Genomic DNA, 25219 nt, shown 5'->3' with positions numbered 1-25219 from the left:
TAAGATTCTGCAATGGTTATCAGAACTGTAAAAATGAATAATTTTTGCAATTTTGTTTTGAAACGTTACATAATTATAAAATTATGTAATGATATATAATGATAAAATTATATAATTATAAAATTAATTAAGAAATAACACGAGAACACTTAATAGATTTAATAATATTTGATGACATATAGTAGATTAGAGGGAGATGTTCCTCGCTGGAACGTGAAGTTAGCATATAGCATATTATTTTTTATTTTTTGGTATTAAAAATGTTGAACATTTTTTAATGTTTATCAGGAACGATAGAACTATTGAAAGTGCTACTGAAACTAATATTGTTTTTTAAAAATTAATAAAATGTGCTAACTTCACAGACGCAGCGTTTACAACATATATGTGATTTATAATTATTGGTACTTGTTCTTTTTATATGTTGCATCGAAAGTTACAGGCGCAACGACAGTTTCTAAGATCACTGAGAGAAAAAAGAATGGTTTGTCCGAGATTCGTAATTGCTACGTTCAGTCAAAAGTATTATCGCGTACCTTTACATATAAATTGAAAAATTTTGAATGGCTGTTTTTATGTCTAATTGAACACTTGCAAATGATAAAGATTTCTCAGATTTTTCACCTTATAAAAATAATTTGTGAATAGATAAAATCCTCTGCTGTTAATTAAAATTAATTAATGATTCCTTGTGTTAATCTTATAATTTTATTTATACTTTAATTCACAAATTTGATACTTTCGAAAGCAGTAGCATAGGCAATGCTCGTTAACGGAAGAAAACTTGAAAATTTGGTCGCACGATCTCCGCGAGGATTCGTTTATTTATTTCTTAACCTTCAACTGTTGTTTCTCGAGATCGGTCTCTTGCAGAAACAGTGTAGAAGACAGTAGTTTCTCATTGCCAATCGACTACATCGACAATGCCACCTAAGAAGAATAAAAGGTTTAGAAACATTTCACAACACAAAATCGACGTTCTAGCAAAAATCATTTGTGAGACGATATCAGATATTAGTGAAATTAATTTTACTAGAAAAGCCGAAGGATCCATATGCCATACGGTAAGAAAATTTTATTCATACCTTTTATTGTCCAACTCAAATATTATTTTTAAATAAACGTAAAATCAAAGGAGGATTAAATGCACATATGCGTATTTAGGAAAGACTGATTCTGTCTGTAACTTTTCTTAAATACACAGGAATCTGATATTGTTTCATTTTTAAATATTATTAAAAGTTAAAATATCTTATAAATTTAATTTTTTTCAATATTTTATTTATAGATTGCAAAAAAACTGAAAAAGAAACAAAACAATAAAGATGCATATTTTTATAAACGTTTGTGGGATAAAAACGTCCACAACTTCCAGGATATAATACGTAATACATTGGAAGAAAGAAAAAATAATGAAAATGGGTCTCCATCTACATCTACAGTTTGTCGTAAGTAAAATATTATATAGAACTATAGCAGTTTGCCACATAACTTTCTGTGATTTAATTTGAAAATATTTAATCTGTAAGATAATTTTTCAATTTAGAGACATTCAAAATATTATTAAATATTTTATTCGTATTGTAAAAGTTATTTTTATTAAATAGCTTATAAAATTTCTATTAAGTAATCTAGTTAATGTAAATACTAAATATATTCTTCTGAAGCCAAAACATTTTTGTTGCATTGTTAAATGCAACAGTAAAAGAAATCATACAATGGTCAAGAAATGGCAAATTAAAGATGAAAATTAATTTTTTTCGAAAGCTGCATTGTGGCTTTTAGTTCATGCTATGAAACCTTATAAAATTAATTAATTTAAGAAATATTACTAGCTTTAAACAATCACATTGTTGAAGTTACACTCATATATTTTGTGTATCTATACTTTAAGTATACAATAGTAATTAAAATTTATTCGATCATTTTTAGTCTGTTTTTACCACATAAATTGCAGATTATTGAATTTTATTGAACTAACCAACATATTACGTGATAAAATATTATTAAAAAATATGAGTTTCTTTTAATTTCTAAATGCTTGAAAATTATTATTTTACGTTGAAAAAATGTCGCAGTTTATAATTACTTATAAATAAAAATAAAGTTTCGTATGCATAAAGAATAAATACGTTAAATAACGAGTCAAATTAATTCCCACGCGAGCACTTACGTACGTCAAGAAAAGTCACACGGTGCTTTAAGGGTTAAATATATCATTAAAAAAAATTATAAAATGGCAAATATTAATCTATTCCTACTCTATCAATTTGCCGTTATATTCTGTTGTTATATTTCGTCAATAGATTCTATTATATTTCTATTGGAATTTCGTCAATAAAATTCTTTTAAAAAATTAAATTTACTCGATAACGTCTATAACGATTATAGCGGGATCTTGCAGGTGCTCACTAAAATTTCATGTGATTTTTATATACATTTTTCCACAAACTGCATGCCATTACTTTCGGTCTCGACGCAGTTCTTAATTGAACCAGAATAGCAATATCACAGTATTAAATTACGTGAAATTTTAATAAGCACCAAGATCCTGCTACGTTTATTGGCTTATCTCGCGAATTTATTTGCGTTAAACTGTATGCAGTTGGATATGTATATATAATTACTAAAAAGTTACTACAATTTCGTAGCTCCTGAAAATGTGACACCGCCTTTAAAGGATCCCGATATCAAGCCTGAGAACGATGACGACTGTGATGCTTCTTTAATAATAGTCGAAAAGAATGTTTTGATAGTAACGATCGATTCGGAATAGAAAAGTTAAATATATGAAATTTAAATAATACGATATTGCTTGATATATATGCTACGTTTCTTCACTGTTTCGCAGTACCTTAACATTTGTCTTTCTTTCGCCGTATTTTCCGATGAATGTGCCGTATTAACAATTATGTACATGATCGCGTAACGTTAACAGGGGGGAATATTATTTATTGAATTTATATTTATATTAAAATTTATATGGACATGTAGTAATATGTAGTAATTGGTACGTCGCATCTATGTATATATAAACTGTGTAAATATCGGCGCGAGTTCTTTACCGTCGTTACTATTATAGCCACAACCCTCACTAAATTTACCAAACAACAGCGAATCCTTTTCATTAAAGCCTGTTAAAAGAAAAAAAAAATTTTTTAAATTATGTTTATTATATTCATATTTATATTTATTAAATGAGATATGTAAATTTAATCAGATAATAATTATAAACGTAGAAATTTGGACAAACAATTATTGAATTATCTACTTGAAAGCCTTGAATAATTTTGTAAAACAGATCTAACAGTAATGCAGCACACTAGCAGCATACTTGCAGCAACTTGCCAGAGAGCACACTTGCGCAGTGCGATCCCATTCGTCGTTGCAAAATGCACTACTTAGATCCCACATGCCTATACATCACATCATGTGTACCATAGGCATATGAGAGTAAAAACAGGCCGTGAGCCTATTACAAAAAAAGAAGAAGAAATTATAATTGTGAATATTGATAAAGACTCCTTGACATATTTTCGTCATTTTCTTTTTTTATACATAACTTGTTGCGTATTATATTTTGAAAATTATACACGTTGTTCTACCATAAATGTGTGTATAACATTCTATTTTTATTATCAACCCGGTTTTTTCAGTTTCTTTGAAATTTATAAGTAAAATATTTAAAAAAATAATAAAATAAGTAAGATATTTTAATTTTAAATAATCCCTGGTAGAAACTTTATATATATTTTTTTAGCAATTACTAGACGATTATAATAACTTCGTTTGTAAGTAACTGATGAGAAGTAAAACTCTTTGGACTCTAATCAAGATGTAACGTTTTTGCCTGCAGTCTTACTGTCACTTATCGGATAACTCACTCGTGATCGAATCATGCACGTTCTGAAATCTATATACACTATAGATACGCACAAATCCAGCAGAGTACAGACGATGAAAAACCCATGTCATTGAATTTGTTGATCAATATGTGATGACAGATGGAATATCGAAGACCATGTAATAAAGTCAAAGAACATCGCAATAGTGACCTTTGTCTTATCAGCAGCTTGTCGGATATGATCCATGACTCTCAGAGTAGTGCAGTCTGTGTGAAATGGTTCCTTCTGTAAACGGTCTGATATGAGTCCAAAACAGGAAAAGTCTCCAAATAATTCTTGATCTGGTCAAAAGTAATGCGAATTTCTCAAAGATAGAGAATAGAATAAAAATGGGCTTGTAATCACGTACCTGGATGAACATTTTACATTTTGGAATCGGAACAAATAATCGCAAACTTCCAGATATCAGGAAAAACTTCGAAAGTGAAGCAATGATTAAATAAATGACGGACAATAATTGGAAAGATGCAAGGTAAGGCTCTTATAATATGACTGTGCACAAAATTATCCTTACCAATAACAATCTAATCTGTCATAGAGAAAGAGAGAGAGAGAGAGAGAGAGAGAGCAGTTATCGCATTTTAAGATATAAATGTAGCTCCAGCAGATCCAAATTTGACACAGAGAATGGGAGAGAGACAGAGACAGGAAGGTTTGTTTTCGGTGAAAAATGAAAGGATTCAGGAAGAAGGCGAGGAAGAGAAGTAAGAAGAAGAGGAGCACAAAAAAGTAAAACTGTCACTCGCGCGTGTGAACGCCGCGTGATTGCCGATAAGGCTGGCCGATAAGGACGATGACGACGACGGCAGCGGCGGCTGATTGACCGTGGGATAGGGATGGTGAATTCGCGACGGTGTCCTCCGCGCTGATGCTACTCCTAGCCGGTTATTCCGCGTTGAAACATGGCACCGAGCGTAACGGCGGCGGCGGCGGCGAGTCCGCGCGGAAAGGTCCTCACTAAGGACAACGTCTGCGTGAACTTGCGTAAAATGGAGTTTATGATATTCGGGCCGCTGCACATCAGGGCGCTGGAGATCAAGAAGGAGCTGCGAAAGGTAACGGCTAAAACTTGAACCGGAGCGAGAGAACTTCAAAAGTTTTTGGTACGCCACTCTATAGGGCAGAATTAAGTGAGTACACGCACCAAAAAAAGGGGATGATATATGTATATTTATAGCGACGCGAGATGCACACAACAGTTACATACATCGAATGTAAACCGAACAGGCGCGAACGAAAGAAAGAGTGAGAAAGGGATGGGCTCGATAGCTGCGAGGGTGTCATGGTGAAACGAAAAGTATCGAAGGGGTAGACGGACGTGAAGAACGAGAAGAAGGAGGGAGGAGGGAGGAAATAATGATTTATTTATTTTAATTGTGAAGTGCGAGCGGAGCTCGATGAACGATGTATACGTTTATTTCTGCTTTTATTTTCCTCGTAATGAAAGATAAGATAAGCGCGTTCCTAGGTTTAAATTAGAAAAAATCTGTGATAAATGCCGCAGAAAAGAAAGCACAAGATAAGATGTGGTACCGATTCTGTTGATATCGGAGCGCCTAAATTCTTAAAAAGATTTCTCTTTTTATGCGCACTAATGATGCGTTTTAAAAGTAGGATAGAGTATTAGCTTTCTCACGAATGCGAACAGTCAGTTTGCTTGCCGATGACGTAATCTTACGGTGCAAAAGTTTATCCAATTAGTAGGTTGAAATTGTTTCCTCTGTGTGTGCAAAAGGCAGTCTCGATTTTCTCCATACTTTACAAATGAAATTATTTAATATTTTTCTACTCTCTAAATCTCAGAGTAGTTTCGCCACTAATTTATCAGCTAGAGTGATTGCGATTGTCACTCGAATTTGAATGAATGCTGACGCTCATAAAAAGATCAACAGATACGATATCTATACCAGTGTAAAACTTCCTACTCGAAGTGTATAAGAATGACATAATTCACGCGCTAGGCGACCGCGACCGTGGTGGGCGGCCGTAACTCGTCGAGCGTTCACATTCGATGATCTTTATAAATTATAATGTCTCGATCACTATTGCATAGATCGCAAAATGGTAGAGCACTTTTCTGCTCAGTTAAAATTATTATATTATTTAGATTTATTATTTATTATTATAGATTTATTATTTTATAGACTTTTTTCTTAAAAATCTTTTTGTATAACAAGTGCAATGTAATTTTTAAACGCTAATAGGTTTGATAAACTAAAAGTTGGTTTCGAATCTTACTCAACAACATCTACAGTTGATATACAAACTTACCTGCAGATTTGAAAGATTTTGTTCTGCATGTTAAGTAATGTTAACCGATTATTCTTTTGATAAAATATTTATTACTATTTTAATTATTAAATTAATAATTAGTTAATTGCGCAATTATATTGATGATTGATGCAGTAATAAATATAAACTGTAGAAACCTTTTAAATCTAAAATCGATATTTATTATCAGTTCCGATCTTATTTCATGTCCATCTTAAATAAAGTCTTAAAATACTGTCCAGTTACGAGATTGATTTATGAGTTTAAAATTTTGTTTAAACTGACTTAAATACAAATGAATGACATACAAACTATAAGCTTTGTTAATCAATAATTTTAGGTTTTTAGGTCAGAAATAAGTCTCAAAGATTTGAGTAAATAAAAAAATCTCACTTTCCATTTAACTTCGAGAACTCTGAACTCTGCTTGCACAAAACTTCGATTTGTGAAGCTTTCACATAGTCACTAAAAAGTTTGAAAATGTTAGAAAAGTGTAAACACGTGGATCGCGATTGGATCTGAGATCATTTTTCTCTTTGCAGGGTGTTAAGAAACCCTTCAAGGAAGTGATCGAGGCGGACAAAGGGGATGCCCACGCGATGGGCCAACGGCCCATCAAGTTTCTGCGGCAGGTGCTCACCCTGACGGTCTCGCCGAATCTGCTGGACGACCCGAGCTACCCGGAGGACGCGAAGGATCGCGCCCGGGTAATCCTAGGTGACTGCCATGGAGGCAGTGTGGGCGCGTACGCCGTGGAAGCGGTCGGCATTGAGTGCATACGCAAGCACGTTGCGCAATACATTCAGAATCGTGACGGGGGTATCCCTTCCGATTACCGCAACATCATCCTCACGAACGGGGCTACTCACGCTATTACGGTGCGTGGACTTGAAGAATTTTTCTTATCTTATTTTTTTACCCTGATCATTGATTATTCAGCAATGTTTTGATGTATAAAACTAGATTGACACACGTGAAAACGGATAATAATTTTTAATAAAGAACATTGAAAAAATTGAAAATTTTTAGGCCAGCTGTTCTTTTCAGTTAAACTTCTTACATCGTTTATCTTTCCTCTCCATTTTCTCTTCAGGTTGAAGAAAGAAAAAAGAAAAGATGAACGATGTTCAGCTTAAAGGGACAGGCCTTTCGAAATCTTATTGCTCGAGTCTATTTTGTCTACATAATAATAAGCATGAAAAATTGTTTTATGCGAATAATACGTACATACAATAGAACTTCTGTTTATCCAATCCATTTATATGAACAAGTTTGTTTTCAAATATATGAATTTGTAGCTAATTGTATCTTAATATCCGAACCATTTAATAATAAAAGTTTGACGTGTACAATTTCAATTTCTTGAACGTCAGCTGCTTGGAAAATCAAAACTAATGAATGCATCCCATTTATACTGAAACTAACAAATGAGCTTCTGTCTGAACCATTCGGTCATCGAAACTGTCTTGTTCACCAACAGGTTCGAATAAACGGAGCTTTGTACATTACATATCTGTGTATTAGATAATGATTTTTACGCAATTCCCGGTATACGAAATTCAAATTGGCACTTTAAATTTTGAAAATTTTGGATCGTCTAATGAGATACCAGCTTTTAATGCTATATTTTGTCTCTCTTCGTGGCATCCTTGTCTAATATTTCGAATTTTTCCTTTCCAGTTATTCCTGAAGCTGTTCAACGAAATAATCGACGGCAAACCGTCCGGCGTGATGATCCCTATTCCTCAGTATCCTTTGTACTCGGCGACCATAGCGGAATTTGGTCTCGCTCAAATCGACTACTATTTAAATGAGGACAACAAGTGGTCGCTGGAGATCAGCGAGTTGGAAAGTGTCCTGGAAAAGGCCAAGAGCACTTGCAATCCCCGCGTGCTGGTGGTGATCAACCCCGGTAATCCGACCGGTCAAGTATTGACTCGCAAGAACATCGAGGATGTAATCCGCTTCGCACACAAGCATCACCTGTTCCTGCTAGCCGACGAGGTCTATCAGGACAACGTATACGATAAAGATAGCGCGTTCCATTCCTTTAAGAAGGTCATGACGGAGATGGGCGAGCCATATTCGAAAATGGAGCTCGCGTCGTTTATGTCGATCTCGAAAGGTGCGCGAGAAAAGACGGAATATAACTCGTTAAGATTTGCAAAAAGTAATTTATTAAAAAGGGAATGGAATGAAATTAAACTTTCAAGGCAATTTGACTAAAGGACACCGCGAATTCTCAAAATTATGTTCGCCAGTTTGTTGACCTAATTGGAACGTTGAGGATTAATATTTGATCCAAGAAGACATTGAGCTCAGGCGGTTATCAAGTCAGATTGAATAGATTTCTCGGGAAATCACGGAGACATTCCGTGCTGAAGCATTTCATTTTTAGGATACATGGGCGAGTGTGGGATTCGCGGTGGCTACGCCGAGATCATCAATACGGATCCGGAAGTGATGAAGTCGTTGATGAAGATGATCGCGATGGTGTGCTCTACCGTGCTCGGCCAGATCGTGTTGGACGTCGTGGCGAATCCGCCACGACCAAACGAGCCATCGTACGAGCAATTCCAAACGGAGAAGATGGGAATCCTGCGCTCCCTGGCAGAGAGATCGCAGCTCGTCGTCAACATGCTCAATAGCATTCCAGGATACAAGGTGACTGTCCTTTCTTTCGCGGCCCACGAAAGCTGCGACATTTCTACGATGTCTGCCTTCCTTCTTTTTAGGTGAATCCACCGATGGGCTCGTTGTATGTTTTCCCGCGCTTCGAGTTGCCGCCGAAGGCGATTGAAGCAGCGCGTGCAGAGGGTCAGGAACCGGACGTCTTCTACGCGTTCAAACTGTTGGAGAGCACCGGGATCATGGTAAGCCCGGGCTCGGACTTCGGTCAGGTGCCTGGCACGAATCATTTCCGGACCACGATACTGCCGCAAAAAGAGAAATTAAAAACAATGCTTGAAGCGCTGAAGCAATTTCACATTAAGTTTCTTAAAGAATACAGTTAAATAATAATATATTTCCGATTAAGAAAATTGAGATTATAAAGAATAGAAGTAGAAATCAATGATCGAGGAATGACCTGGGGGCTGTGCATATCCGCGTGAGGGCTAATTCTCGGTTTGAACGCGTCACGAATCTAAAATATATTACGTTTAATGGTTCACTATATTAAGATATCGTTATCGCAAATGACGTTGTAATCAAGTTGTGTAGAAATGATGACGAAGTTTTAAATTGTTGTATTTAAATGTAAATATAAATCACTGTTGAAGAATATCTGTAAATATCTTGTATATATGGTCATCGTTATATCTACATTAACAGTCAATTATATAATAATTAAGAAAAGAGTATATTATTTGAATATTGTTGTTAATAACGTATTTTATCTTTCCCAACGATTTCCTATTATTTCCTATTTAATTTTTATAGATTTAATTTGTTTTCTCAAAATTCTTTTCATCACTTTATCATGTTTTTTTTATATTTTAATCATTAACAGATCACCTAATTTTTTAAATAAGACGTATAGAGAGATATAAGTTTTCATATATATTATAGAAAAGCGTACATGGTAAAAGAAGAAAATTTCTTAAGGTCGATTTCTGTGGAAAATATCTTTAAAAATCAAAATTATTAGTTTAAAAAGATTAATATAAGAGAACTCAAATGTTTAGTTAATGAGTCGAAGGCACAGATTCTCGTTGTTCAAGATAAAATTTGATAGAAATTATATTTTTGTGGATTGGAACCATTCTGAGGTGTGTCGCGGAAAAAATTTGAAGAAAAATTTTTGATCAAGAGTATATAATGACCACTCGAATAGAACACACACACACACACACACACACACACAACTGTGATAAAAAAATATGGTCAATGTTGAAACAAAAAACTTATTACTTTTATAACATTAACTTTATTACATTACAAATTACAATTGGTCTCCTTCAAAATACTCCCCCTCTCTTCAAGGCTTGAAACCTATGCACCAAATGAACAATTCCAGTGCAGATAATAAGAAACCGATGCTACTGAGTTTGTTGATCAATATGTGATGGTATTGAAAATCTTAATGAAATCAAAGAATATCTCAATAGTGACTTTCCTCTTATCAGCAGCTTGTCGGTGACCTCTGTACCATGACCCTCAGTAGTGCAGTCTGTGGAGTGGCTTCTCCTGTAAGAAGACTGATAAGGTTCCCTGATAAGGTGTTATAAGGATATAACAACAGTGTCCAGATAATTCTCGACAATAGCAGTGCGGTCAAGTTATACAATTAGAGATGGAGCATAAAATGGAAATGGGTAAATCACGTAGTTCGGAGATGGACATTTTACTATTGAAATCGAACAAATAATTACAGACTTCCAGATATCCGGAGAAACTCCGAAGGTGAGGCAATGAAGTTAAATAAATGGGCAATAACAGAAAGAGGACAAGGAAGAAGAGAAGGAAAAAGAAAAGGAGTACCAAGAGAGTAATTAAACATGCACCGCGCGCATTTGTAAACCAGCGTGATCGTCGGCGGCCGGCCGACGATGACGATGACAGCGTCGTTGACGGCGACGGCGGCGGCGACAGCGGTGCACTGATTATAGCCGAAAGATAGGGTGAACGCACCGATGTTCCTCCAACCGGTTATTCTGCGTCGCGGCATGGCGTCGAGCGCAGCAACGGTGACGGCGGCGACTGATCCGCGCGGCAAGGTCCTCACCGAGGACAACGTCTTCGTGAACCTGCGCAGGATGGAGTACGCGGTGCGCGGACCGCTGCACGTCAGGGCACTGGAGCTCGAGAAGGAGCTGCAAAAGGTGAGGGCTAAATTTGAGCTGGAGCGAGTGAACTTTGTCAAGGGCGAGTGGCGCGTACACCGCCGCTCCAGGGCAGAATGAAGTCTTCTCTCAGAGCTGAGTACGCGCGCAAAAAGAAAGGGCAAGATATATAGCGGCGAGAAGTTGCGCGACATGTAACACAGCAGTTACGTGCCTCGAATGTAAAAAACACTGAACAGGCGCGAACGGAAGAGCAAGAGAGGGGTGGAAAAGAGACGATGATGCGAGGTTGCATAGTGAAACGTCAAGTATCAAAAGGTAGATGGATGAAAAGAACGAGAAGGAGGAGGGGAAAAATAATGACTAATTGAAACTCTAACTGTGAAGTGCAAACGGAGCTGAATGAGCGCTGAATACGTTTATTATATAACACAAAATTACACTTTATTCTCCGTGTAAGGGAGATAAGATAAGCGCATACTAGATTTAAATGAGAAAAAACTCTGATAAAAATGCTGCTGACAAAAACACAAGATAAGATGTGATTCCGTTGATATCGAGCCGCCTAAGTTTGCGAAAAGACTTCTTTTCGTGCGCACTCGAATTTAAGATGCGTTTTAAAAATGAAAGTATCAACCTTTCTCACGAATGCGAACGATCGGTTTGTTCGCTGATAATGTAATTTCGCGGTGCAAAGTTTACCAAGTTTAGTAGTTTGAAACCATTTTCTCTGGCAAAGGCTCTATTTTTTCTATATTTTACATGTAAAATTATTTAGTATTCTTTTACTCGAAAATTATACTTATTTTACTTAATTAACATAGACTGATATATATGTGTAAGTAATGATTTTGATTTTTCTCAAATATAATATCTGAAATATAAATAGCTATTTGATTATAAGTGATCAAAAATAGGTCGCTCCATTTCCGTGGAACTGAGATTAAAGATTCTTAAAATTTCTCGAATAAATAATAAAAAACTTACTTTCCGTTTAACTTTGAGTGTACTTTGCTTTGACAAAACTTCGATTTGTGTAGCACATAAAGTCGCTAAAAAGTTTGAAAATGTTCGAGAAGTAAGCAAGTGTATCGATTGGATCTAAGATCATTTTTCTTTTTGCAGGGCGTTGAGAAACCCTTTAAAGAGGTAATCAAGGCGAACATGGGGGACGCCCACGCTATGGGTCAGCGGCCCATCACGTTCCTGCGGCAGGTGCTCACCCTGACGATTTTGCCGAATCTGCTGGACGACCCGAGCTACCCGGAAGACGCGAAGAATCGCGCCCGGATAATCCTAGGCGATTGCCACGGAGGCAGCGTGGGCTCGTACGTCGTGGAGACGATCGGCATCGAGTGCGTACGCAAGCACGTTGCACAATACATTCAGGATCGCGACGGCGGTATCCCCTCCGATTACCACGACATCATCATCACGAATGGGGCTACTCACTGTATTATGGTGTGTGGACCTGAAGTATTTTTCTTATCTTCACATTAGTTTTTATTCTGATCATGTGGAAGTGAACTTATCATTTAGCAACGTTCTGGCGTGCAAGAACTATTTTCCGTTTCCGCAGACGTAAAAAACAGAAAATTATTTTAAATAACAAATATTGGAAAAATTCATCTTTAGGTCTGTTTTTTTTTTTCAGCAAAACTTCTTGTATCGTTCATCATTATAACAAGAATTCTAAACAATTTTTTATTCAAATAAAAAAATAGAGTGCTTCTTAAATAAATTCATAAATTAAATATTGTTAAGTGCAATATCATTAAGTAGAATTCATAAACTATAGAGAATTCTTTGTCTTTTTAAAATTGAGCGGGATCTTTGATCAGAATTATGAAATTTTATTGCTGCATAGGTATTGCATATATATGTATTAAATAATGATTTTTACGCATGCTTGATATACAAAATAAAAATTAACTATAAACTTTAAAATTTTGAATGACGGAATTTCAGTTATTTACCAAAGTTGTATTTTGTCTTTTTCCATCGCATTCTTGTTTGATATTTCGAATTTTTCCTTTTCAGTCATTTCTGAAGCTATTCCAGGAAATAATCGACGACAAACCGTCCGGTGTGCTGGTCCCGATTCCTCAGTATCCTCTGTACTCGGCGACTACAACGGAGTTCGGTCTCACCCAGATCAAATATTATCTGAATGAGGACAACAAGTGGTCGTTGGAAATCAGCGAACTGGAACATGCCCTGGAAAAGGCTAAAGGCACGTGCAATCCTCGCGTCCTGGTGGTGATCAACCCCGGTAATCCGACCGGTCAAGTACTGACTCGCAAGAACATCGAGGACGTAATCCGCTTCGCACATAAGCATCACCTGTTCCTGCTGGCCGACGAGGTCTATCAGGACAACGTATACGACAAAGACAGCGCGTTCCATTCCTTTAAGAAGGTCATGATGGAGATGGGCGAACCGTATTCGAATATGGAGCTTGCGTCGTTCATGTCGATCTCAAAAGGTGTGCAAGAAGAAACGAGATGTAATTCGTTAGGAATCGCAAAAAACAATTTATTAAAAATGATAGACTTTCAAGGTAATTTAACTAAAGGACATTGAATTCTCAAAACTACGTTCGCGAGTTTGTTGACTTGAATTGAAACGTTGAACATCATTATTTAATCTGAGAAGACATTAAATCTTGGGAGTCACTTAGATCCATGAATAGATTTCTCGGAAAATCACGGAAATATTCCGTGCTGAAGCATTTCGTTTTCAGGATACATGGGCGAGTGTGGGATGCGCGGTGGCTACGCCGAGATCATCAACATGGATCCGCAAGTGATGAAGATGATGTTGAAGACTCTCTTACCGTGCTCTAACGTGCTCGGCCAGGTCGTGTTGGACGTCGTGGCGAATCCGCCGCGACCGAACGAGCCGTCGTACAGGCAATTCGAGATGGAGAAGAAGGAAATCCTGCGCTCCCTGGCAGAGAGATCGCAGCTTGTCGTCGACACGCTCAACAGTATTCCAGGATACAAGGTGACTGTCTTTTCTTTCGCGAGATAGTCCATAAAAGCAGCTACGATATTACTACGACGTCTGCCTTTTTTCTTTTTAGGCGAATCCACCGATGGGCGCGATGTATGTTTTCCCACGCTTCGAGCTGCCACCGAAGGCGATTGAAGCGGCGCGTGCAAAGGGCCAGGAACCGGACGTCTTCTACGCGTTCAAACTGTTGGAGAGCACCGGGATCTACGTGCTCCCGGGCTCGTACTTGGGCCAGAGAGCCGGCACGAATCACTTCCGAACCACGATACTGCCGCAAAAAGAGAAATTAAAAACAATGCTTGAAGCATTAAAGCATTTCCACATCAAGTTTCTTAAAGAATACAGTTAAATTTAAATAATAATAGTATATTTTCTATGCTGAGAAAGCATAAAGAATAAGAATAGAAGAAATTTGTGAGGGCCAATTTTCAGTCCGAACGCGTCGTGTAAACGTAAATTATTTTTACTACGGTTAGTATTATTACTCATTATAAGAGACGATTGTTGCATACGAAGTTATTATCGAGTTGTGTAGAAATCGTGGCAAGGCTCTAAATTGTTGTATGTAAATGTAAATGTAAATCACTGCTGAAGAATGTTTGTACATATCTATAGAGATCGTTATTCCGATCATCAACTAACGATCAATATTATATAACAGTTAACAAAGAGAATTGTTTAAATATTGTTGCAGTTAACAACTATTTTTTCTTTTCATGCAATTTTCTATTCTTTCCCATCTAGTTTCCATGAAGTTAATTTTTTCTCTCAAAGTTAATTGTTCTTTTTTTATCACTCGACAATGTACAGAATGAAGTTCTGTTGTGCGTTTCTCACACGCTTTTTTATTCTAGGATGATTATAATAACTAAATTCATTCATATATGCATTATAAATGCATAAGATATGAATGAAAATTGAAGAGGAAAAAAATAATATAAAGAACTTATTTGATCTCATTGTGGAAGGAATGCGGTAGACCGTAATATAATTGAAATTAAATGCGTTATACATAAATTAAAGAGAAAATTAAGAGAGAGAGGGATAGGCGTCAGTGATTGTTTCCTATTTTCTTTCAATTAACGTTGATTTATACCACAAGTGCAACTAATTCTTAAGCTAATAATACATACACATTCTATATCGCTATTTACAGTATTTCACTAGTTTAAACTAATCAAAGGTCCGCAGCGAGCCTTTCTATCTCCTCGACGAAGAACTTCATGTCAGCCTCTGTCAATCCCGAGTTCTGCAGCACCAATCGGAAGAAGTTCGGCATATCTCTCAGCGTCTGGTACGTAATCAGCATCGATCCGGCTCGCGCCATGCGTTCCTTGACCATCGGCGCGATCTGCGACAATTTTATGAAAATTATAAATCATGAAATATATAGGCTAACAAAATGAAAGAAAATAAAAAATTATGAGCTCGAAATATAGCGAGAACTAAAAAACCGTGATACGTTAAACACGATTAGCTTCAGTTAACGTCGGGTATAGAATGTCGGGTTTCTTATCTCGTCAACCCAAGCGGAACAAGATGATACGCTTATTGTTAATTAATTCCCTCAATTCATTGTTTTCGCACTTATAAGTATAGTCGACAAAACAGAACAAAAAAACGCGTTAAAATCGCGTAGAATCGAGTGTGTAGTCGCGCACCTTGTGAAGCGCCCGTTCGAGCTCCCGGCCGGCCAGGTGCCTCTTCGACGGCGGGACGTAGCGGAAGCAAACGTTGGTGCACTCCGGCTCGACGAGCAAGTTCCAGCCGTCGCGCGTCCTGATGAGATCGGTGAAGTGGCGCGAGAGCGCGAACACGCGGTCAACGTGGGCCTCGAGGCCGCGCGTGCCCTTGGCCTTCCACATGTACCAGAACTTGACGACGTCGGCGCGACGGCCGCACTGCACGTGCCGGTCGCCGCAGTCGAACGACGCGTCGTAGAACTTGTCGTTCTGGAACAGGTAGCTCGCCCCGCAGCCGTGCGCCGCTTGCAGCAGACCTGTAAGTGCGATAGCACCGTTGTATGAGATGTTAGGGACTGTTCTAGTTGAAGTATATGGAGTGTGTCTTAAATAGCACCCACTAATTATATAACTTTATTCTTTGTATGTAAAAAAATTGAGTTAAAAAGTATTGAACCACTTTTAAAAAATTTAATTATAATCTTTGTTTGATTATAGTTAAAAATATTTAAAAAAGTTACGAATTAGTTAGCTAAAATATTGATAAAGTAGTATGTAACAAATAATAAGGCGTTAAATAATTAATGTAAATTGTAATAACTAATTTAATTAATTGAAATTCATATATTATTCAATGTTTTAACTTTAAGATAAAATCTTGTAACATTAAAATATAAATTAATACCAATTAAAAATATCAAAAGAATCTTTTTTCTATCAAATAAAAGTGAAGAAACGCAAGGAAAAATATAAGGGTAAATAGGAGACCTTCGTGACGGAGCAGCAAAGTGGAGCACTGCTGCGGCGCGGCGAGCATCTTGTGGGGATTCCATGTGACGGAGTCGGCGAACTCGACGCCGTCCAGGAGGCCGCGGTACGTCCTGGAGACGAGCGCGCCGCCTCCCCACGCGGCATCCACGTGGAACCAGAGTCCGTGCTTCCTGCAGACCTCCGCGATCTCCCGCAGAGGGTCGAACGCGCCTATCACGGTGGTACCCGCGGTGGCGGTCACCATGAGCGGCGCGGCGCCCTCCTCGATGGCACGGGCGATCTGAATCTCCAGGTCGGACACCACCATCTTGCCGCGGGCGTCGACCTTGACCAGGTATACGTTGTCGTAGCCGATGCCCTGGAACGCGGCGAGCTTCTTCACGGAATAGTGCGCGTCCTCCGACGTGAACACCACCAGCCGCGGCATCTGCGATAATCCGGACTGCTTCAGATTCGGGTATCTGAAGTTAAGAATGTCCACTTTATTCGTTTGATCCCAACGACAATCTGATAATGACAATAATTATAAATAGAGAAAAAAATATGTACATATGTATATATACTATTATATATGAATTATTATTTTTATTACTTTATTACATAAAATAATGAAATAATAAAAAATAAATTTTTCTAATAATTATACCTTGAAAACTGATAAATAATCACCTATGGTGACGCGCCAGGTTGATGGCGTATCCGTTCGCCATGGACCCGCCGGGACAGAAGAGGCCCTCGCCGCCGTGCCAGCCGATGATGGCTCGCATCTCCCGCAGCACATCCTCCTCCATCAGGGAGAACACCGGGGACACCTCGTAAGTATAAACGGACGGATTGAGCGCGTCGGTCAGCCACTGGCCCAGCAGCCCGTACGGGTCCAGGCCGGAGAACAGCTGGTTCACGAAGTGCGGATGGCCCGTCTTCACGCTGTACTTGATGACATCGCGCGTCAGCTCCAGCAGCTCCTCGTGACTGACACCCTCGGCTGGCAGCGAGAGATCGACCACCGAGCGCAGATCGCAAGGGTCCACCCATTCGACCACGCGATCCTCCCCGGAAGTGGACTACGCACAAAACACGATACGATAGCACACGGATAAGAGAGGAACAATCGCTCTTTATCTCCTAATCTTTGCGGATAAATGTAAACTTTCGTGAAAATGATTCTTAGAATTCTTCACATAATTTATCAGAATTTCTATATAAACTTTAGAATTTTTCACAATTTCTTTATATAATTTTATATAAAATGCTTATTAAAAAATTTCTATATAGATTTATGAATTGGAATATTTTTTTAGAAATGCTGAAAAAGTTTGCATCTTTTCTAGACTTCTTTATTATAATATTAAATTTCTAAGATTTCATAATTAAAGGAAACTTAAAATTTAAAGAATTAAGGTTTTCAGAAATTTTCATAAAAATTTAAAATATGAAAAATTTCTAAAAATATTCATAAGATATAAAAGTTTTTTTAATACGGGGATCGACATGATTTTCTTGTCACACAAACAACGTTGCTGTTTGATAATAGAAGGTGATTTCTTTTAGTTTCTTCCTTCGAAAATGATGATAAAAAATTACCGATTAAGAATCTTTCCAAGATCAAACTTAATTTCGAGAGTCTAAATAATAATACGATGAAGGTAACAAGGATTTGTTGCACGGTGTTTTGCAACGTACTTCTGATATTTCATCGACGAATTCTTGATGCAATTTATGGATTTAACTTTCTCTCAACGAAAATGTCGAAATATAAGTAGCTTCTGAATTATATTATATTCTGAACAAAACGCAATTCCGCGAATGAATAATCTTGTTCGTCGTTTAAACGTCCAACGTTAAAAAAAAATACAAAACATTAAAAGAAATCTAACAGAATTTTTGTTAGGAAAATCTCGAGTTGACTTTGATCGATCTTGAGTTTCTCGTGGAATTAATAAACGAATTCGCAAAATACGCCGCATTTTTCTGACCACGTTACGCAAGACAACAATGCGTTCTCGTTAAGGATCGCGTTTTTTTTTTCTCAGCGCGTGTTCCTGGTCGAGTCACTTATATGTGATTTGCATCTAATTTGCCGAGGAGCGCGGCATGATAATGAGATCAATACGTACCGGCGATTTATAATTACCGGCGGCGAGGCACTCGCTGCGTTTCACTGCAATTTGCCAGCAATATACCGCTATTACATCTGTCAAACGGCGCAAATTCCGCCGTATTTGTGATGAATGGAATAGCATTAGCATAAAAATGCAACGTTAATCGCGCGTTAATCACTCGGCGCGACATCCAACGATGTCGGCTATTAAGGATCTGGCTATTAACCGTTTTGCGGCGTTACGAGTGGAAACCTCTGGTATATCGGAAAGTGTATTTTATTTTTCTCAGAGAGAGATTCACTTCTCTCTTGCAACATTGCGAAATCGCGCATTCGCGATATCATTTGCATATGTATCACATGTAATAATGATGATAACGTGATAACATTCAATCCGATCGTGATAGCGTTCTCTATAGAGACAGATAGGTATGCAAATTCAAGTAGACAGAATAGCAGGGATCGGTAAAATAACTGATACAACTTATTTAAAATAGAAATATAAAATAGATTCCAAAAACTTATTTAAAATAAAATATCGCAGAGGTCAATAAAAACGAATACAACTTAAAAAATGAAAAATATAAAATATAGATTCCAAAAACATACTTAAAATATTAAATAAGAAATAGATCAGAAGAAATTATTTAGAATAATAAATACTAAATAATTCTTTTATTTTTTTTATTTCTATTACTTTTTTATATTTTTTAAATAAGTCGTATTTCTGGAATCTATCTTATATTTGTTATTTTAAATAGGTTATTTTAGTTGCTTTATCGACTTCTGCTTCGATCGTATCGTAAAAAAACATGATTTAAAATATATATTTTAAATAATGTTTTTTTACGATACGATCAAAGCAGAAGTCGATAAAGCAACTAAAATAACCTATTTAAAATAACATGATTTAAAATATATATTTTAAATAATGTTTTTTTACGATACGATCAAAGCAGAAGTCGATAAAGCAACTAAAATAACCTATTTAAAATAACAAATATAAAATATATATTTTAAATAATGTTTTTTTACGATACGATCGAAGCAGAAGTCGATAAGGCAACTAAAATAACCTATTTTAAATAATATAAAATAGATTCCAGAAACACGACTTATTTAAAATGAAAAATATAAAAAAGTTTTATAATAAATAATAATAAAACGACCGACCCCTGCAGAATAGAATAATGTTCTATTGTTTGAGCAGATGTGAATATGAAAAGAAGTATACAGAATAAAAATAGTTATATATATTATATATTATTAAATTATACAATTACACAATATATGTATAATTAAATTCTTAATTTATATTTATATCTACATATATATGTATATAATATATAGAGAAAAGTCGCCGATAGATCTTTTAAAGAGATACCACTGATTTTTCAGAAATTAAACGTAGCACTTTAATATACTGATGAAGATATGATCTGCTTAGATAATTGAAGAAGTAAAAACCCATAATTTATATATTTGTGATTTGTTTCGGCATAAAATCAATTAAAAACATAAAAATCAAATTTAAAAAAATATATAAAAAATTGGATACTATGTATATATTATTGTTCTATTTATATTTTCCTTTTTCTTATACTTTTCTTCCTGCTATTTTGCTTGGAATATTATCTGACAGATGACATTTTATATTTTATATTCATGTATTCAAAGCTTTATTTTTAGCTTTTGCTTAAGAAATATCCAAAAACAAAGTGATATGACGGAATCGACGATCTTCCCCTATACATACATACATATATATAAATTAAGAATTTCATTTTGTGTAAATTAATACCTATATAAATAACATCTACATAACGTTCTATCCATAAACGCTTCCTTCTCTTTTAGTGTGCAATCTTCTCTCTTTTCTAATTTTTTCATCATCTGTTTGACAAACTTGCGCTCAAGTCGGGTTCGGAACATATTTAACATATTACACATTTGCATCGTTTGCAGAATTTCTATTGTTCCGTTCCGATTAAGATTATCGCGCTCAAATCCACGAAAATGTGAAATAAATATGAGTGCTCTCTTCTCTCTCTCTCTCTCTCTCTCTCTCTCTCTCTCTCTCTCGGTTTCAGGCTCACCTGGAACACCGCGCGCTGCAGCATGATCTCGAAGAAGTCCCTGAAGAGCCTCTCGTGAGCGTCCCGGCGCGGAATGCTGCGGAAGTCCCGTTTCTCGGCGGCCCGTCGTTCCTCGATGCCGTTAACGAGAGCCGGACTCGCCCGCGGACGTTCCCCCGCGGACAACTTCCGCCGCGGGGCTGCCGCGGCGGGTCGGCCGTGGACTCTTCCGGGTTCCGCTCGCGCCGACGCGCCGTCGTCGTTGGAGGTATCCTCGTTGGCGGGCATGACTGTGTCGAGAGCTCGAGACGGCCGGGCGGTCTGAACCCGCGACGGACGAGGACGGTTTCCTTTATACGCTATTAAACGCCGCTAATCAAGGACGTCTCCCTCCCAAGCGCCCTCCGCCTCTTTCCCACGGAGCGTTATTTCCGCTTGCGTTTCTCCCGCGCCCGGCTCGCGCGCGCCTTTTCCCCGATTCGATTCGGCGAATCGGGAGTGTTCCGGGGAATCCCCGGAAGAAAATCGCGCGCGCCAGCTCTAATTCGATCGTATCGAGAGCGAAGATATAATCGTATCGTGCCGTGTGACTCATCCGGGAAACCTCCCGAGGATAAATGAACGCGCCCCACCCCTGCACGCGTCGACAAATATCCACGCGGCCGATGAAGAATGTAGTAATAATTAAGCCGCGCGCGCGCGGCGGCAATTAACGGGGTAATTGGCATTAAATATTCATTTATATACACATCAATGGGAGGCCAATGTGCAACAATATCGCGATCTCTCCCGTGACCGTGACGGGGGAAAAGTATATGGAATCGCGTACAGTGTGCGAGCCTATAGCTTCGAGTCACGTTTTAAACACCTCCTCCGCGCGCGGTGTTGCAAAATAACAATGGCTCTCTCGTTCGCGTTTTTGTTTAACAAACCCCGTCCTCGTTCCGCGCGTACGGATCCAAGGACGAGCGCGCGCGCGCGCGCGCGAGAGAGAGAGAGAGAGAGAGAGAGAAGTTCGTAACTATTATAGTTAAAACTCGCTATTAAGAGCCGCGCGCAGAGTTGCTTTATCAAGGCGTTTAACGGAGATGTGATCGTGAAAACGCAATTAGACGGGATGATGCCGTATGGTGAGTTTTTCCCTCCGCATTTCGTAACGCGACGAGGAGGAACGAGCAAGCGGTATGACAACAGATTGGCAGCAGATTGGCTCAGATATTGCAATATAGATTCGATATCATCTGCGTCCACATTTAACTCGTGTTTTGTTGACAAAACCCATCGATATAACTTGACAGCACAGATTGTTGGCAGGAATTAACCAACTGGGCTTTAATCCATTTCATTTTAATTGATCGAACTCTAATCTCCAACACGTATAGTCTGATAAGCTTTATAAGCCCGTATCGCATACTACATATTGGAAATTAAAAATTGCGAATTGAAAATTGGAATTCGACCCGTTAATTTCAATTTTAATATGTGTTGCTCTAATTATAGTTGAAATCTATATAGTCTTCAAGACACAATCCGAAATTTTCAAAGCTTATATAGTGTGACAGTGGCTTAATCAGACAGGAGCCTGTATTAGACTACGCATTAGAGATTGAGAATTGCAAGATATAAAGGTTAAATAAGTTTCTGTCAATCAGAAATGATTAAAAATTGAAATTATCTGATTTGTCGAATTCTAATCTCCACTTTGCAATTCTCGATCTCCAATGCGTTATTTAACATGGGTTTTATAATTCTTTGTAAGCTGAATAAGTACACCCAGCAGAATCTGTCGTTTTGCAAACTTTAAATGGAATATATTATTTAAATGCGAAACGACGGATTCTGCACGATTTCTGCGGCCAACATTAAAACTTCTGTCACTATATTTTATGCGGCCAACATGAAAATTTCTGTCATTATATTTTAATTGTTGACAGACTCTAATTAACAGAATTGTTTGGTGATTATTTATTTCGGTGGCAGTCTGTCGACAAAAATTTGCAGCAGATCCTTTTAAAATCTGTTCTCGGACAGATTTTGGCAAGTTAAGATATACGCGATGAGACGCGATGCAATTGATGTGTAAATATGTCGCAATAATGTCAGAAGTTGACTTTTCTCACATATTTCGTGACGCGATAGAAGGAAAGTCCACCTTTGTTTCGACTTTCCAATCGGTGATTCATCCTTTTGACGTCACTTTCATTCGTCGCCAGTAGTGCGACTGTAATTAAAGTGTGAATTATAAAGTGTTGCTATACTTTGCAGATTTACACCTCCTTACAGGATGCATGGCCCCGATTCGATTCGTTAACGTTCGCGCATTTATACAGGTATGTATTTAATCTGCGTCGTTACGAACATTGTTTCGTTATTACCTGTAAAAAAGAAAGAAAAAAATATTCCGTCGTGACGTCCTTGATGCACACGAACGTCACATGATCTTTCGAGAGGACGAAGAATTCCGACGTAATGTATCCCGCAAGCAATATATTGTGAGTCGTAATTTGTTTTTCCTTGTATTAAACTACTTCTTCTTGATTTACGCATTACGTTCTCAAGCTGGTGGGACAAAAGTTCAACACGAACTCATTGTCAGTCTAAAATAATCGTAAATCCTGCAATTTCTAATCACTGCCTGTTTAAATTCTTATTTTCTTTTATGGTTTTTCTATATAAATCAAAGGTATTTATTAACGAAAGTTATCAATGTTGTACGCTTATTTTTTATTAGATTTTTTGATATTTTTCTGTCCATAATTTTACTTAAGCGTTTTGATATCTCAAAATTACATACTTTGTATATTTCGCTCTTATTAAACAATTTTTTAAATTTAAATTTGAATTTAAATTTATTTTACTATATAAATTCCCGGGAAAAAAAAGAACGTATATAAATACATATAAACATATATATAAACATATATAAAAATATACAATTATATATAATTATATGCAAAATATGTCCATATATATCTATATATGTTTCTTTCCTTTGTAAAATTATTCTTTAATTAAAAAAAATAATAATAAAAAGGAAACATAAAAAATAATTAAAAGGATAATTTTTTCATTGTTTTTTTTACAAAAAATCAAGAAATTCTCATTTGAAGAAATGAGAAAAATTACTCATATATAATCATATATATGTAAATGATTAAAACACACATATAATTATATATGAACAATTTTTTCTCATTTCTTAAAACTTGATTTTTTGCAAAAAAAATGCAAAAATTATTCTTTTAATTATTTTTTACCGTTTCTTTTTATTATTATTAGTTTTCTTGTACCAAACATAATAATTTTACAAAGAAAAGAAACATATATGAATATGTATGGACATATTTCGCATATAATTATGTATAATTATATATAATATTATAATTTTTATATATATGTTTATATATATTTATATATGTAATTCTTATATGAAAAATTTTTTACTGGGAAATTTCAATCTCATAGGGATTTCGAATTGTTTGAACGTTGTCTAAAACATAACTTTACAGAAAAATAAATATTTGTGCTTAATTTACTTAAACGACCGTTCCGAGTTAGAGAGAAAATTCATGACATTTTTACGAAACAACCTCGACTCGCTTTAGTCACGTTTTATCGTAGACAGAAAGAGAGAGAGAGAGAGAGAGAGAGAAAAGAAAAAAAATTTACCATAGAGATTAGCGTATCCGCGGCTGTATTGATAAATAGATAGAGAATCATCATCCGTAAAATTAGATCACGTTTTTATAAAATGATAAAAAAAGCGCGCTGAACGCACGTGCGCAGATCATGACAAGCGGGGGCCGGAGGGGAGAGAACTAATCAAGAGAGAGAGAGAGAGAGAGAGAGAGAGAGAGAAGTCAGAGAGAAACCTTTCTGCCGAAGTCCGAAAAAATAATTTTGAAAAAAATAAAAGTCTGAGAATGTAGTAAGTGTAAAAGTTTAGATATATATTTGTCGCATTACATAATAATAATAATTATAATAATAAATGACGATTACTTAGCACACTTTTCGATTAGATCGAAATCTTTCTGTCGAAGTCCGAAAAAGTAATTTTGAAAAAAGTAAAAATCTGAAAGTGTAGTAACCTTGTTAAAAAAAAATCGATAGAAAACAATAACAATTCGATAGGATTTGCCAAATATGTTATCGTGTCCTATATGTCGTTATCGTTTCCTATCATTTATTTCTATTATTATCTAATAAAAGCAATTTTAATCGTTGAAATATCGATAGAATTTCTATAGCAATTTATTGTTTTATATATCGGTTTGATAAAATTTATCAGAATTATTACGATTAAAACATTAATTATCATATTGTACGTTTTATACAGGATAATTTGTTTACGGTTTATATAACTACGATTAAAAACAATTACATCATTTTCTATCGTTTTCTTACGATTTTTTTTTTAACAGGAAAGTGTAAAAGTCTAGATATATTTGTCGCGTTACATAATAATAATTATAATATAATAAATGAAGATTCTTACCACATTTTTCGATTGTGGCAGTCCTCGGAAGTCTCGGAACCATGAATGCCTTCCCCACGACTGATGTCGATCACCACTCGATTGCACTCCCAGCGCCATCTGCACCGAGACCGAGGA

General features: G+C 36.5%; 4 protein-coding genes and 1 long non-coding RNA gene across 8 annotated transcripts; 3 read left to right on the top strand and 2 right to left on the bottom strand.

Moving 5' to 3' along the window:
- Positions 1–694: 694 nt before the first annotated feature.
- LOC105456748 lies at positions 695–4347 on the bottom strand. Its single transcript, XR_975285.1, has 3 exons — positions 4255–4347; positions 3885–4130; positions 695–930 (listed from the first exon to the last, which is right to left on the bottom strand). It is a non-coding gene; the product is annotated as an uncharacterized LOC105456748 (long non-coding RNA).
- Positions 911–3184, top strand: LOC105456747. The gene is made up of 3 exons (XM_011701024.1): positions 911–1064; positions 1289–1448; positions 2652–3184. The coding sequence occupies exons 1-3, from the start codon at positions 924–926 to the stop codon at positions 2774–2776; spliced, it is 426 nt and encodes a 141-aa protein (XP_011699326.1). The 5' UTR covers positions 911–923; the 3' UTR covers positions 2777–3184.
- LOC105456749 (alanine aminotransferase 2-like) lies at positions 4127–9549 on the top strand. The gene is made up of 6 exons (XM_011701025.1): positions 4127–4377; positions 4444–4960; positions 6719–7054; positions 7857–8301; positions 8575–8840; positions 8912–9549. Exons 2-6 carry the CDS (start codon positions 4808–4810, stop codon positions 9188–9190), a joined length of 1479 nt encoding a protein of 492 aa, XP_011699327.1. The 5' UTR covers positions 4127–4377; positions 4444–4807; the 3' UTR covers positions 9191–9549.
- Positions 9550–10520: 971 nt separating this feature from the next.
- On the top strand, positions 10521–15010 carry LOC105456750 (alanine aminotransferase 2-like). Of its 4 annotated transcripts, none has more exons than XM_011701029.1 (5): positions 10521–10580; positions 12086–12421; positions 13001–13445; positions 13704–13966; positions 14046–15010. In XM_011701029.1, exons 2-5 carry the CDS (start codon positions 12125–12127, stop codon positions 14322–14324), a joined length of 1284 nt encoding a protein of 427 aa, XP_011699331.1. In that variant the 5' UTR covers positions 10521–10580; positions 12086–12124; the 3' UTR covers positions 14325–15010. The 4 variants fall into 4 exon arrangements, with proteins under 4 accessions (XP_011699331.1, XP_011699328.1, XP_011699329.1 ...); XM_011701026.1 differs by lacking the exon at positions 10521–10580 and adding an exon at positions 10807–10999; XM_011701027.1 differs by lacking the exon at positions 10521–10580 and adding an exon at positions 10923–11278.
- A 33-nt stretch (positions 15011–15043) lies between these two features.
- On the bottom strand, positions 15044–25201 carry LOC105456801 (cysteine sulfinic acid decarboxylase). Its single transcript, XM_011701113.1, has 5 exons — positions 25103–25201; positions 17098–17492; positions 16426–16889; positions 15637–15974; positions 15044–15326 (listed from the first exon to the last, which is right to left on the bottom strand). The coding sequence occupies exons 1-5, from the start codon at positions 25199–25201 to the stop codon at positions 15153–15155; spliced, it is 1470 nt and encodes a 489-aa protein (XP_011699415.1). The 3' UTR covers positions 15044–15152.
- Positions 25202–25219: the final 18 nt, after the last annotated feature.

Source organism: Wasmannia auropunctata, unplaced genomic scaffold, assembly GCF_000956235.1.
Source record: "Wasmannia auropunctata unplaced genomic scaffold, wasmannia.A_1.0 LD335556.1, whole genome shotgun sequence".
Lineage (NCBI taxonomy): Eukaryota > Metazoa > Arthropoda > Insecta > Hymenoptera > Formicidae > Wasmannia > Wasmannia auropunctata.
This window is presented reverse-complemented; position numbering and strand designations above follow the sequence as displayed.

Coding starts and splice junctions, on each gene's coding strand:
- LOC105456750 (XM_011701026.1), top strand. CDS start 10,811: ATGTTCCTCCAACCGGTTATTCTGCGTCGCGGCATGGCGTCGAGCGCA. Junction 12,422..13,000: donor GGGCTACTCACTGTATTATG/GTGTGTGGACCT, acceptor TTTCCTTTTCAG/TCATTTCTGAAGCTATTCCA. Junction 13,967..14,045: donor ACAGTATTCCAGGATACAAG/GTGACTGTCTTT, acceptor TTTTCTTTTTAG/GCGAATCCACCGATGGGCGC.
- LOC105456747 (XM_011701024.1), top strand. CDS start 924: ATGCCACCTAAGAAGAATAAAAGGTTTAGAAACATTTCACAACACAAA. Junction 1,065..1,288: donor AAGGATCCATATGCCATACG/GTAAGAAAATTT, acceptor TTTTATTTATAG/ATTGCAAAAAAACTGAAAAA. Junction 1,449..2,651: donor ATCTACATCTACAGTTTGTC/GTAAGTAAAATA, acceptor ACAATTTCGTAG/CTCCTGAAAATGTGACACCG.
- LOC105456801 (XM_011701113.1), bottom strand. CDS start 25,201: ATGGCGCTGGGAGTGCAATCGAGTGGTGATCGACATCAGTCGTGGGGA. Junction 16,890..17,097: donor AACCTGGCGCGTCACCATAG/GTGATTATTTAT, acceptor TCTTAACTTCAG/ATACCCGAATCTGAAGCAGT. Junction 15,327..15,636: donor TCGAACGGGCGCTTCACAAG/GTGCGCGACTAC, acceptor AAATTGTCGCAG/ATCGCGCCGATGGTCAAGGA.
- LOC105456749 (XM_011701025.1), top strand. CDS start 4,808: ATGGCACCGAGCGTAACGGCGGCGGCGGCGGCGAGTCCGCGCGGAAAG. Junction 8,302..8,574: donor GTTTATGTCGATCTCGAAAG/GTGCGCGAGAAA, acceptor TTTCATTTTTAG/GATACATGGGCGAGTGTGGG. Junction 8,841..8,911: donor ATAGCATTCCAGGATACAAG/GTGACTGTCCTT, acceptor CCTTCTTTTTAG/GTGAATCCACCGATGGGCTC.